Genomic DNA, 13,018 nt, shown 5'->3' on the forward strand with positions numbered 1-13,018 from the left:
GCCTGCTTTCTGGTGGGTGGGACTTTGGCACACGACTCGCTCAGGAAAACTTCTATGGACAAGTGGTTTTACTGAACTGGCAGATGGCCCTTCACCTTGTGAGCACTATTTAGGGCAGGTGATGCACAGATTTTGTGGTCCTCTAGGACGCACAGAACCTGTTTCCTTCGGATGTGGCTCCACTGTGCCTCTCCCTGGCTGTTTTCCCTTGGCTGCCTTTTGGTATAAGACATCCTAGTTGGCTGAATGCTGAGTCCCATTCAGTCCCTGGAGTTCATGGTGGAGAGCAAGAACCAACTTCTGAAACTCCGGGTGTGGTGGCTCCTGTCCCTAGCTACTGAGCCATCTCATCAACCCCTGTGAATAAAACTTTCCAATAGTGATTTAAGTTGTAAATACATCAAATGCTAGATATTGTATCTACTTCTAAAAGGCATAACTAAGCTAGTCTGGTCCCCAAGGACTTTTTGGTTTGTTTTGGTTTTGATTTTTTGAGACAGGGTTTCTCTGAATAGCCCTGGCTGTCCTGGAACTCACTCTATAGACCAGGCTGGCATCGAACTCAAAAATCCACCTGCCTTTGCCTCCCAAGTGCTGGGACTAAAGGCATGCGCCACCACTGCCAAGCCCCCAAGCACTTTTTAAATCGATCCAGAACATGAGGAGCAACCATTCTGTGATGTTTTAGCTAGCTCTTCGGAGTAAAGTGAATCAGGTTTTAGAAAAAAGAATACGGTACCTCTTTATCTAAATCTTTCTTTTTAAGCTGACAGTCCTTCAGTCTTTGCAGCATTATGTCATTCGCTTTCTTACTCTCTTGGCAAAGCTCAGCATCAGGAATGGCGAGGTCCTAAGGATAATGGTTTGAGAAACTAGATTGAAAGGTTTTCGCTGAAGCTAAAATGGAGAAGGAAAACCATTTAGAAATAAGGGGCCAAAGGAGATAAATCTTATTGAACCCCATGCTTCAAATGCTCTTCATCATTTCACTAAGAGATAATATAAAAGTTAATATGTGAATTAATATAGTTATTATGTGGATTCATACATGTACATAGATTGCTATTAAGAGTGGGTAATATACTATTAATCCTCATCTGTGATAAATGCATGCTTATATGTACATTGCTCCTTAGCCTGGCTAGTTTACATATGCAAGCTTTAGGTAAACTGGTACCTCTGACATATTAGAAAGGCCAGACATCCTGAACAATACAGCAACGAGGTAGTTCCCGAGTAACCAGGATGAAGATCATTGTAGCAAGAGAACCTAGAGGTCTAATGTGTGACGGTTTGTGTTTGCATTCTGCTGCTTATCTGTGAAACTGGGGACAAGAAGGACAGCTCTTGCAAAGCTTGCCTTGTTTTTCGGAGTTAAATATCTGTAAAGCAAAGAATGATGCAAGGTTGACCAGAACATATCAGGGACAGTAAATGTGGATACCTCCAGGGATGGTCAGGAAGTCAGCAAATATTTGCTGCGAGATCATTATGGGTTTGAGTCTGCATTAGGTACAGATCAGACAGTGGGGAAACAGGAAAACAGGGAAACAGGAAGGACAGGCAAACAGGAAGCAGTTATTTGAGATGGGGTGGGATCCACTGAGAAGGCTGGTGACATACTGCCATTTAAACATCTGGCGCCTAAGCAGCCAACAAAGGCTACTGAGGAAAAAAACAAACAAACCAGTAGCTGAGAGGGGGATCAGGGAGCCTAAGCAACTAGCGCACACAACCATTGAAAGGATGGGATGAAAAAGCTAGGAGCCAAGAAGGGTCTGTATTTAATTTGAATCTTTAAAAACAGAGTTTGTGTTTGTGGGCCATAGCTTTGTGACCTGTGACCTGCACACAAGAGACTTAGCGTGCTATCTCGCACTCACCAAATCCTAATGTTCAACAGCCTTTAGGTAGAGGAGACAAAGGTTTTTGTCTTCTATTAAAAACATGGCAGTGCCAGGCAGTGGCGGGATACGCCTTTAATCCCAGCACTTGGGAGGAAGAGGTAGGTGGATCTCTTGAGTTCTGGGCTGCCTAGTCTATACAGTGAATTATTCTAGGACAGCCAGGGCTACACAGAGAAACCCTGTCTCAAAACAAAACAAAACACCCAAAACACAGCAAGTCATGCATGCCCTCAGATTACAGTTCAGAGGATTGTGTCTCCAATGGAAGAAGTGTACAACAGAAGAAAAGGCTAATTTGACAATCTAGCGAATACACACCCTTTTGTATCATTTTTGTTGAATGCAGTTGCTGCCCACAACAGAAGCAAGTGGAGTTCCTTATGAAGGAAATCAGCTGAGAAACGCTATGTTCCTTAAACAAGTCACATAGCTACCATGTGTAAGGTCAGGATTTGAACCCATTAACATTTCATTTAAAAATTATTCACTTATTCAACCTATGGATATATGAGTGTTTTGCCTGCATATATGTCTGATGACCACAAAGGCCAGAGGAGCAGTCAGATCCCCTGGGACTGAAATTATAGACAGTTCTGAATGTCCATGGGGATGCTGGGAATTGAACCTGGGTTCTGTGGGAGGGTTGCTCTTAACTCCTGAGTCACTTCTCCAACACTGCTACTTCATTCTACCCATGTATACAGTTGCTACTCCTCAAACTAGGTTTTAATAAGGCAAACAACTCATTAATGTGAACATTCACTAAGGGCAGACTGGTCAGAATATAAGACAACTGCTCTGGAAACAGGAAGTACTCGATGGCTAGTTACTATCTTTACTCCTCAGCACTGTATCATTCCATCTGACTACATTCACCTGTTAGTACTGAACATCAAAGACAAACAGTGAGAAGCCTGAGGAGCAGGGAGGGCTGGGTGGCTAGCAGTCTGCTCCTGTCTTTTCTTCTCCTGTGACTTAATTCTGCTACCTTTCACAGCCTCTCTTAGTTCACTCCAATTGAAGAATATGATTTATTTCTTTATTTTGTTTAGTTTTTTTTTTTTTTTTACCTGACATGTGAGAAGTCCTATTCTCAGAGCCAAAAGGCTGTGAATTCTAGAGGTCAGTGGAGAAGTTCTCTTCATAGGTTGGAGCTCCAGGTTCTCTTTACAAGATGGGCAATTCAGGAACAAATTACAATGTGTCCCCTTTGTATCCTACATGTGCACAATTCAGATTTATCACCATAAAGTCAAAGGACCCAAATTTGTGTTTAAACAAAACATTGATAAAACACTATGCTTAAAGCTCTGAGCAACGGTTCTGAAGCATTTTTCCATGGAATACCTTTATACTCTTAAATTTTATTGAGAAAAACAAAGCACACTTTTAAAAAAAATCATTGAGAACCAGATTTGTTACATTAGAAATTGTAACAGAACACTTTAGAGCATTTGTTTACTAATTCATTTAGCTAACAATCCATTATGTTTTAACATAAATAGACCTTTTATTAAAATTATATTTTCCAAAATAAAAATATTGGTGGAGGAGCAGTTTTCTTGGTTTTGCAGTTTTAGGGGATGGTACTGGGTATTAGTTGGGTCTTGACTGTGCTTAGCACAGCAAGAATCCTGGCTCATTTGTAACTAACTTTCATTCTATAGTTGAAAAGACAGCAGGATTCTCATGCGTGACCCACATATCCTGTGGTAGTTTGAGTAAGGACGCCCCTCCGGAGGCTCATATATTTGAATGTTTGGTCACCAGGGAGTGGAACTCTTTTGAAAGGATTAGAAGGATTAGGAGATGTGGCCTTGTAGTAGGTGTGGCTTTGTTGGAGGAAGCGTATCCCTGAGGGTGGTGGGCTTTTGAGGTTTTAGAAGCTCACGTCAGGCCCCGAGTCTCTTCCTTGGCCTACAGATCATGATGTAACTCTCAGTTATTGCTTCAGTGTGTCTGTGTGCTGCCCTGCCCCCTGATGTGATGTTAATGGACTAAACCTTTGAAACTGTAAGCAAGCTCATAGTAAAGGCTTTCTTTTATAAGAGCTGCCTTGGTCATTGTGTCTCTTCACAGTCCATCAACCTGGAGGGTAATTACATTACCACATGTCACAGAGTTTCTAAAATACCATATACTTGGGAGAGGTAATAATGTCTTTTGAGAGACATATCTCTCAAAACTGATTTTCCCACACGCACAGCAAATTCTCCACCAATTATCTGCCTCTGCCCATTCTTTAAATTTCTAAAACAATGTTGCCAAGGCTGGCTTTGAACTTGGGATCCTTCTACTTCAGACACCAAATGTCTGAGATTATAAGCATGTGCGTTCTACCTAGCAACAGCCATGTCTTTTGTTCCATGCCATTAGCTTAGTGACAGACATACTCATCATACCACATGAGTTCCAGAGTCTGAGCCACTTTCAAACTGATTGTCCCTTTTAAGAATACTCTTCAGCCTGGTAGTTGGTGTTAAACACCTTTAACCCAAGCACTGGTAGGCAGAGGTAGGTAGATTTCTGTGAGTTCAAGGCCAGCCTAGACTATAGACCAAGTTCTAGGACAGCCAGGGCTACACAGAGAAACCCTGTCTTGAAAATAAACAAAAAGAATACTTTTCATATCTCTTAAATGAATAAGAATACTCTTATTATTTATTACATTTCATTTCATTTTGTACATGCAGCACATGTGGGGGGTCACAGAACAGTTTTTTGAAGTTAGAACTTTGTTTCAACCATATGGATTCCAGTCACTTAACTCAGGTTCTCAAGCTTGATGGCAACTGCTTTTACCCACATAGTTATCTTGCCAGTACCAAAACAACCCTGTTTCTCACACAGCTTGTGTCTTTACTATAAAAGATGCCACCAGGCAAGGCATGGTGGCTCACACCTGTGATCCAAATAGACAGGAAGGAGACTAAAGCAGGAAGGACTGCTACAAACTGGAAGCCAGCCTAGGTTACACAATAAAACTGTCTCAAAAAACAAAAACTAACTAACTAACAAACTAACTAACTAACTAACTAACTAACTAACTAACTAAATACATGGAGGGAGGGAGGGATGGATGGAGGGAGGGAGGGAAGGAGGGAGGGAAGAGGAAGGGGTAGCAGATACAGATCCAAAGATCAGGGCCATCGTAACCTGTAAGAGCCACTGGTTTCCCATTGGGGCCCTCATCACAGTGGCTCCAGAATAACTACTGGAAGCACCAGAAAAAGATGCAGAGATGGAGGGCGGAGGTATTGCTCCGTCACACCGGTGATGTCTTAGCATTACTATAAAACTACTGCTGATGTCACAGATGCTTTCAGGCCATATCGGGAGACTATGGATCTAGAGTAAAGAAAGAGCAATACGACTGTGAATTTGGAAATGTTAAGGAAAATTCTTTGGTCAAGATTAGATTAGGAACTTCACTTTTTCTTTTCCTATCCTACCCCACACTGCCCCTGATAGGGTTTCTCTGTGTAGGACTTGCTATCCTGGAACTTACTCTGTAGACCAGGCTGTCCTTGAACTTACAGAGATCTACCTGCCTCTGTCTCCCAAGTGCTGGAAGTAAAGGCCTGTGCCACCACTGCCCAGCTAGAATTTGACTTCCGAACAAAAAAACTAAGGGGAAAAAAGCTATGTCATGTTAAACCTCTGTACTTAAACCATCTGGAAAGGTTCCATGGGTTAGGAGGAGCTAAACTCAAGGCATCTGCTAAAGTCAGCTGCTCTGAAAAGTGGTCCCTGGGATCTTGCTAGAACTGTGTGTTCTCAAGCACAACCCAGCTAGTCTATATGTCAGCAAACCCTCCAGGCCATCCTGCTCTTGTCTGAGTTTGAGAATCACTACTCTAGGTGACCCTTAGAGAGCTTTTTAGTGTTTAGGTTTTGGTTTTGATTAAAAAAAAAAAAAAAAAACCTAAGACAACAACAGTATTTTCCTAAAAATAAAAACTAAATTTACTTTCAGGTTTTGTGTGTGTGTGTGTGTGTGTGTGTGTGTGTGTGTGTGTGTGTGTAGCCCTGGCTGTCCCGGAACTCACTTTGCAGACCAGGCTGGCCTGGAACTCGAAATCAGAAACCCACCTGCCTCTGCCTCCCAAGTGCTGGGATTAAAGGCATGCACCACTAGGGCCCGGCTCTAAATTTACTTTCAAATAACATTTATAATGATGATAAAAACGATTCTATGATACTTCCAAGGCAATATAGCAGCTCCATCCAAGTTATTACAACAGGAGAAATAGCCATAGCTGGGCAGTGGCATGTGCCTAGAAAGCCCTACTTGGAAGGCAGGGGCAGGAGAATCACCAGAAATTGGAGGCCAGCCTGTGTAACATACATATCAAGACCATCTAAAAACCAACCAATGATTAAATAATAAGCTCTATACTAAAATAAACTTGTCCAATCTTCTAGCTCAAACAGGCTTGCTTTTTTCTTCAGCAAGGTGCCAGCCCACTGGCACATACCACCACAGCTGCCAGCTTTGCTTTCATTTGGCTAACAAGATCTTACTTTACCTAGGTAGCACAGTGGCTCATATACCTGCAAATATAACAATTGGTATCTCAGGCATTAGTCACTTGGGTGCTAGGCTAGCGCCTCAACTGCATAGTTTCAGGCCAGCCTGGGCTACATAGCAAGACCCTGCCACAAGCAAATAAGCTAAGCCAAATAGATTCTACTCTACTTAGTTAATTTTCATATACTAGAGGGAAAAAATAGAGCAGGTAGTAAAAAATTACCCCGTCCTGGAGGCGCTTTCAGGTACTTTGCTAAGACAAACAGGCCAAAGCTGCAGAGTGACATTTCTCCAAATGTGTTGACCAAAGGTTCTAATGCTGTTTTCAATGCTTTACAATTCTAATACCTGCTATAGCACATGTTTTACTTTGTAAGGAAAAGAGCAATTTTATTTCGTTTATGGCAAAATCAGATTTGGAACCACACTTCAAAAATCCTCTGGCAGCAGCTAAAATAAATCAAACATGCCCCACAGTTCCCAACCAAAACAAAACCAAACCAAAAAAGAGAAGACAAAAGAAAGAAAGAAATCCTCTTCCCAAGGGACCTTCTAGACATTGGTCATGAGTACCCATAAAATTGCCAGACTAATCATCACGTTTACCAAAGTGATCACAAGAAACCAAGAATTATTGTTCCTTAAGGCGAGCGCACCCAGCAGCCAGTAGAAATCTCCCTAAGCCTGTGGTGCATTTCCTTTGTTTCCCTCTTCCTACAAACACTCTGAGTGTCCGGTCTAAGTGTCCATCACTAGACTGCATGAAACTCTGGGGACTGTGTTAGAATTCAGCATCCATATCAATACCTGGGTGACGTCTGGCTCCACCGCGTCCTCCAGCTGCCCCTTTGACTGAGTAATCTCAAAGTTAGGGGTGCAAGCCTGTGCCTCCCTCTTTGCAGCCTGCTGCCGGAGTTCTAAGTTCTCCAGCTTCAGCTTGTCCACCTGCCTCTGGAGCTCTGTGGTTTGAGCTCTCTCGCTCTCGACCTGCCGCTCGAGCGCTGTGGTTTGAGCTCGCTCGCTCTCACAGGTGAACAGCAAGCTTTTCACTTGAGCGACCAGCTTCTCAACTCTTGACTTCATTTTCCGCCTTTCTTTCAGGTTTTCCTTTTCCCGCCTCTGGAATTCCTCCTGAAAAGACAAGAACTCTTGTTCCCGGATCTCCTTCTCCCTCTTCAACAAGTCCAGGGCAGAACTGGTGGCTTTCTCCAGCTCCCCTTTGTGGCGTTGCAGCCGCTGGAGTTCTTCATCTTTCTTGCTTAAGGTCTTCTCTATCTCCAGGCATTGACTGGCCGATCTGTTCTTCTGCTGTATCTCAGCAATATACCTTTCCTGTAAGCGGACGTAATGGACCTTAATCTTTTTCACCTGGAGCAGCAGGCTCTCCTTGTCTTTCCTGGATTCCTGAAGGTGCTTTTTGGTGTTAGCCGAAGCCTCCTGCAGATCCTGGAGTTTCTTGTTGATGTCATTCTTCTCTAGGATTACGTTGTACTTATCATTGATTAACTCCTCAATGTTCACCTTTAGTTTATTTATGATGTCAACCAACACGTGCTGTTTGGTGACCTTTGTCTGCAGTTCTTGAACTCTGTTTTCTAAGTTCAAGTTCCTACCATGGAGGTCTTGAATCTGCAGCTCCTGCTTTTTGTTAGTCTGTTTTAACTTCTGCAAGGCTTCATTTAAAGCCATGTCCTCTTCCAGAGGCTCCAAACTTTCAAAGCCTAGCTCCCTATCAGGCATCAGGAAGTGCTCCTGAGATCTTCCCTTGAAGATGCCAGCTGGAGACCATGGTGAGGTAATGGCTAGGCTGTCTACACCATCTTCTGTGACTTCCTCCTGGTGACTGGCTGATAGCTCAGAAATCTCTCCAGAATTCTGTATTTCTTTTGAAGAAACTTCAGGCTGTAAATTATAGTAAATAAAATAAATGTGAATGCGTAGGCTGCTGGACATAACTTCCATGGCATAACAGCATGGCAGAGCGCAAGCAGGCGGCATAAGCTAGACACGTCTATCTATCTTATTTACTTAAAGAAAAATTCTATTTGGACTGTCACCATCTTCTATCATGTAAACTTTCTGGTCATACATATGGGGCTTTCTTTGATTTCGAAATCAATTTTACACAAATGTACTAATTAGTATAGACTATAAAGACTTTTGAATAAAGATCTCTAATAATATTCTTTACCCATGCCGATTCCTATGATCATAAGAACGGCAGGCATACTTCAGGACGGACTATATGCCCACAATACATGTCTGGTGGGTGCGGGTGTGTACGTAACAAAAGACTGCATAACTGTAGTATAGAACACTGAAATGAATATGACATTACAAGGGGGTTCCCTTGTAAAAGGTATGTGTAGAGTTGATATATCAACCCTATTTAGAGATGTTGAACCCCTGACTTTTCATGGCTTTCCCCTGGGATAAAGTCAGTTATGTAAGCAAGGTTTACAAGGTCCTGCTAACTGTTCTAGACAGCTTACCTCCCAACCCTACCCCACCATCATCATCTTTACCATAGGCTCTGCTCCCCGAAGCTCTGTGTTTCCTGAACACTTGGTGTCCTAGTAGATATCACAGATCATGCAAGTACAGGGAGTTCATCTGAACTGCTCCTTGTTCATGGAATGAACACAGTTGCCCAATAGGCATCTCTTCACCCATCAGAGCTACTTCAAGGAAGCTTTCCCAACCCTTCTGCCTGGAAAAGAACCCTCAGCAGAGGCAACCATTCCACTCTGTGTAGTTCTAAGAGTCAAGGGTATTCATCTGTGTGATTATTTGCTATTCTCTATGTTTCTCACTAGGATGTTATTTTTATCTCTTTTTTTTTTTTTTGGATTTTCGAGACAGAGTTTTTCTGCGTAGTCCTGGCTGTCCTGGAACTCACTCTGTAGACCAGGCTGGCCTCAAACTCAGAAATCCGCCTGCCTCTGCCTCCCAAGTGCTGGGATTAAAGGTGTGTGCCATCACTGTCTGGCTAGGATGTTATTTTCATGAAGACAAGAACCATGTGTTTTTCTTGTTTGTTTTTAACATTACATAGCCATTACATAGCCTCTTCTTGTACATAACAGATTCTCAAGAGTACCTATTGACTACTAAGGAAAAAATATTAAATGTGATAGAGAAAGGAATAAGCAATCTTGAGAAATCCAAATTAATCTCTGAAATGCTGGTTTCTAGAAATCAACATGGGTAAAGTTAAGTTCTCTTTCAAATACTGCTATCTAATTTCCAGATAAATGGGGAGGGAGGAACCTTCTCATAATCACAGACAGGCAAGTGATACCTTTTCTTATGAAACTCACATTGAAAAAGCGACTAGTTACACTACTGCTGGATTAAACTCTTCTTTGCTGTAGTTGTCTAGAGAATCCATAGACTTTCTATTGTTGCTGACGCCAGTGCTTTTAGGATATCACACATGGAACCATAACCAAGGAAACCTAAGACAAGTTCATTTTTCCTTGTCCAAAGAAGTCCAACAAGATAGAAACATCTTAGGCTTGTTTTGTCACATAATTTAACAAACACCTCTCTGTATAACCTCTTTCTCAACCTTTGCCTCAAGGCCAGCTCTCAAGTCCCAGCTGGTTTGGTACAACTCACATAAAAATGGGTTATAATTATGGCACCATGTTTACTATGGCATGTAAATACTAAGGAATTCAGGACAGTGAGTCAGAATCCTTAGAGAGAAACAGGCGCACGCGTGCACACACACACACACACATACACACATTTGGTAAAGCTAATCTCTAAGTGTGGCCTGCATTTATTAGGAAAAATTGTATTTGATTGGTTAAGATTCCCCATAGGAGCAAAGTCCCTTGTACTGATCTGATGATTTAATACTTCTTGGAAAAGTCTCAGATTCTGTGTTTTCAAACAGTATAAACATACCCGCATCCTTTAGCCTGTCACAGGCTTTAATGACACCAGCCATCAAGCTTACCTCTTCTGCTTTACAAATAGCTCTCAAGTCGAGCTGGTCGAAGCAATTCTCAGTATCAGATGAATTTTCACCATTTCTACTGACATTTTCTTTACCCAGAAAGCTTTGAGGCTGATTGACGTTGACTGCGACCTCTACAGCAGCACTTCTCACAAATGGCACTTCCGTGGGTGGATGCATCTTTCCTCTGTAGTAGTTTAGACACAGATTTCTCGGAGATTCCCTCACATGCTCATGAACAAGTTCGTCTTTATTTTTGGAAATGCTATTTTCCACTGAACTGTCTTCCTTAAATGGATCTGGCTTTTCGCTGGCATCTGCTGTTTCATTGTACACCTGCCGCTGCAACTCTGGCTTCTCTGAGTAAGAAAACGCCGCGCTCAGGTCTTGAACGGTCATTTCATCGTTAAACGCTTCTATCCAGTGAAATTTGCAAATGGGTTCAAATTGTCTCAAGGAAGAAACCCTAGTGTTAGCTGGTTGATTCTGCGCACTCTCTAGGTAATTTCCAAGGTTGATATCTTATTAGAAAAACAAAAATATTGAGTTACCATAAATTTACGGGAACAACTGTTGCAGTTATGCTTAAAAATAATAATGATATTTCAAACAAAACTTTATTTTTTTAATATAGCATCTTCTATTTAGCTCAAGACAGCCTCAAACTCATGATCCTCCTGCCTTTACCTCCAGTGGCTAGGATTACAGATGTGTGCACCTTGCTCGACCTAGGTTTGATCCCTAGTACCCTCCTGACAGCGCACAGTTATCTAGCCCCAGGGGAGCACATGCCCTCTGGCTTCTGAGGGCGCTGTACCTTGTGTACAGAGACACATACAGACAAAACATTCATACACACATAACAATAAAATATATTTTTTCTCTGAAGAATGATTAAAAAAGGATAGGGTAACATAATTGAAAATACATACATGTGTTTAACTTTTATAAGTTTACAGTGCTAAAGAGGCAGAAGCAGGCAGATCCCAGCTCATTGGCCAGTCGTTCTAGCCAACTGATTAAATTAGTTTAGTTCAAAACTCTGTCTAAACAAATAAGGTGCAGAGCAATAGAAGACCCCCCAAAGTCAAGCTTTAGTATACAGTATTCGAGTGCGCAAGCACACACACACAAACACACACACACAGCCTACAGGGTGGCAAGTATAGAATAAAAGATAGGGATGGGGGCTGGAGAGATGGCTCAGTGGTGAAGAGCACTGAGTGCTCTTCTGAAGGTCCTGAGTTCAAATCCCAGCAACCATATGGTAGCTCACAACCATCCGTAATGAGCTCTGATGCCCTCTTCTGGAGTGTCTGAAGACAGCTACAATGTACTTACATTTAATAAATAAATAAATAAATAAATCTTTAAAAAAAGATAGGGATAAATTTTCTAATCCTTTCTCCTTATTAACTGACCAATTCAGCTGTATAAAATAGCATTCAGTTCTACATAACTAACAACTCACCAACTCTCTGAAAATCTGTGTGCTAAATGAAAAAGTCAGTGCTTGATATTATCTTTAACAACCACCCTGGCCACTTAGGTAAACACTGCTGGATACCACACAGCATCTTAAACTGTGGATTCTGACTGGACAACACCAACTCTGCTTCCTATACACAGCACTTACTTTTTATCACAACAACTTCCAAAAGCCCGGCTTTGCAAGATATCATAAAAAGAGTTACTGAAACAGGGAACTACTCTGAGTGAGTGAATGAGGTTTGAATGACGTGCAGCATTTGAGACAGCCTCAAATTTCAACGCACCTTTCAATTGCCTAGAAACAATGGTAACTACAATCGATAGCATTTTTACAGAAATAAGAGCATGACTCTATCTATTTTTTAAAGTCTTTCAGGACTAAGGGGATGGCTCAGTTGGTAAACACTTGCCTTGCAAACACAAGGACCTGAGTCCAATACCTAGGATGCACATAAAGATGTTGGGTATGGTGGTGAATGCAGTGGCAGGTGCTTGTAGTTCCAGCCCTGGGACGGCAGAAACAACGGCATGCCTGGGGCACACTGGCTAGGCAGTCCTAGCCAGTCTAGTCTAACTGGGGAGCTCAGAACAGTGAGAGACCCTGTTTCAAAGAGGATGGGTAGCCTTCCTGAGTCCAACACCTATGACTGTCCTCTGGCCTACACACATGCACTGGCATATACATGCTTTCGTGTGCAGTTTGAAAGGCATTTTTAAAAAGTAAAGGAGAATTTGCCTTGAGTGGGTGAGTCACGAGGTTTGACCTACAGTACTGGAAGACAAAACCCTCCAGTCTTTCTATAATTCCAAATTTTCCTTCTGAGAATCAGCCACGTAGATACATGTAGCTCTAATTCATTCTACTGAAGATTACTTTTTTCAAAATTTTTACTGACTACATAACTTGTTCCTAATGTTGCTATCAAAACCAACACTGAACCAGACATCCTTGTACACCGGTATGTCTGCAGGTATACAGAAATGGAATAGCTGGATTCTAGAAAATACTCACCTTAAAGTTTGTTGGATATTGTGAAATTACTCTCCTAAGCAGTTGTTACCAATTTATATTTCTACCAGTAATGGAGAGAAAAATAGTTTTGTTTTTTTTTTTTTTTTTTT

At 41.9% G+C, this 13,018-nt stretch overlaps 1 protein-coding gene across 6 annotated transcripts in view; it reads right to left on the bottom strand.

The window, feature by feature from the left end:
- The window catches only part of Cage1 (cancer antigen 1), a 38,100-nt gene that overhangs the window by 13,517 nt on the left and 11,565 nt on the right, over positions 1-13,018 (bottom strand). For 4 of the 6 annotated variants that reach the window (XM_031358071.1, XM_031358070.1, XM_031358069.1 and 1 more), the window contains 4 exons: positions 10,406-10,926; positions 7,246-8,340; positions 2,978-3,124; positions 740-850 (listed from right to left, as the gene is read on the bottom strand). In XM_031358071.1, coding sequence (XP_031213931.1) covers positions 740-850; positions 2,978-3,124; positions 7,246-8,340; positions 10,406-10,926 — 1,874 coding nt within the window. The remainder of the gene's footprint in view (positions 1-739; positions 851-2,977; positions 3,125-7,245; positions 8,341-10,405; positions 10,927-13,018) is intronic. The other 2 variants (XM_031358073.1, XM_031358072.1) reach the window with 2 other exon arrangements.

The sequence above is a fragment of the Mastomys coucha genome, unplaced genomic scaffold, assembly GCF_008632895.1.
Source record: "Mastomys coucha isolate ucsf_1 unplaced genomic scaffold, UCSF_Mcou_1 pScaffold7, whole genome shotgun sequence".
Taxonomy (NCBI): Eukaryota; Metazoa; Chordata; class Mammalia; order Rodentia; family Muridae; genus Mastomys; species Mastomys coucha.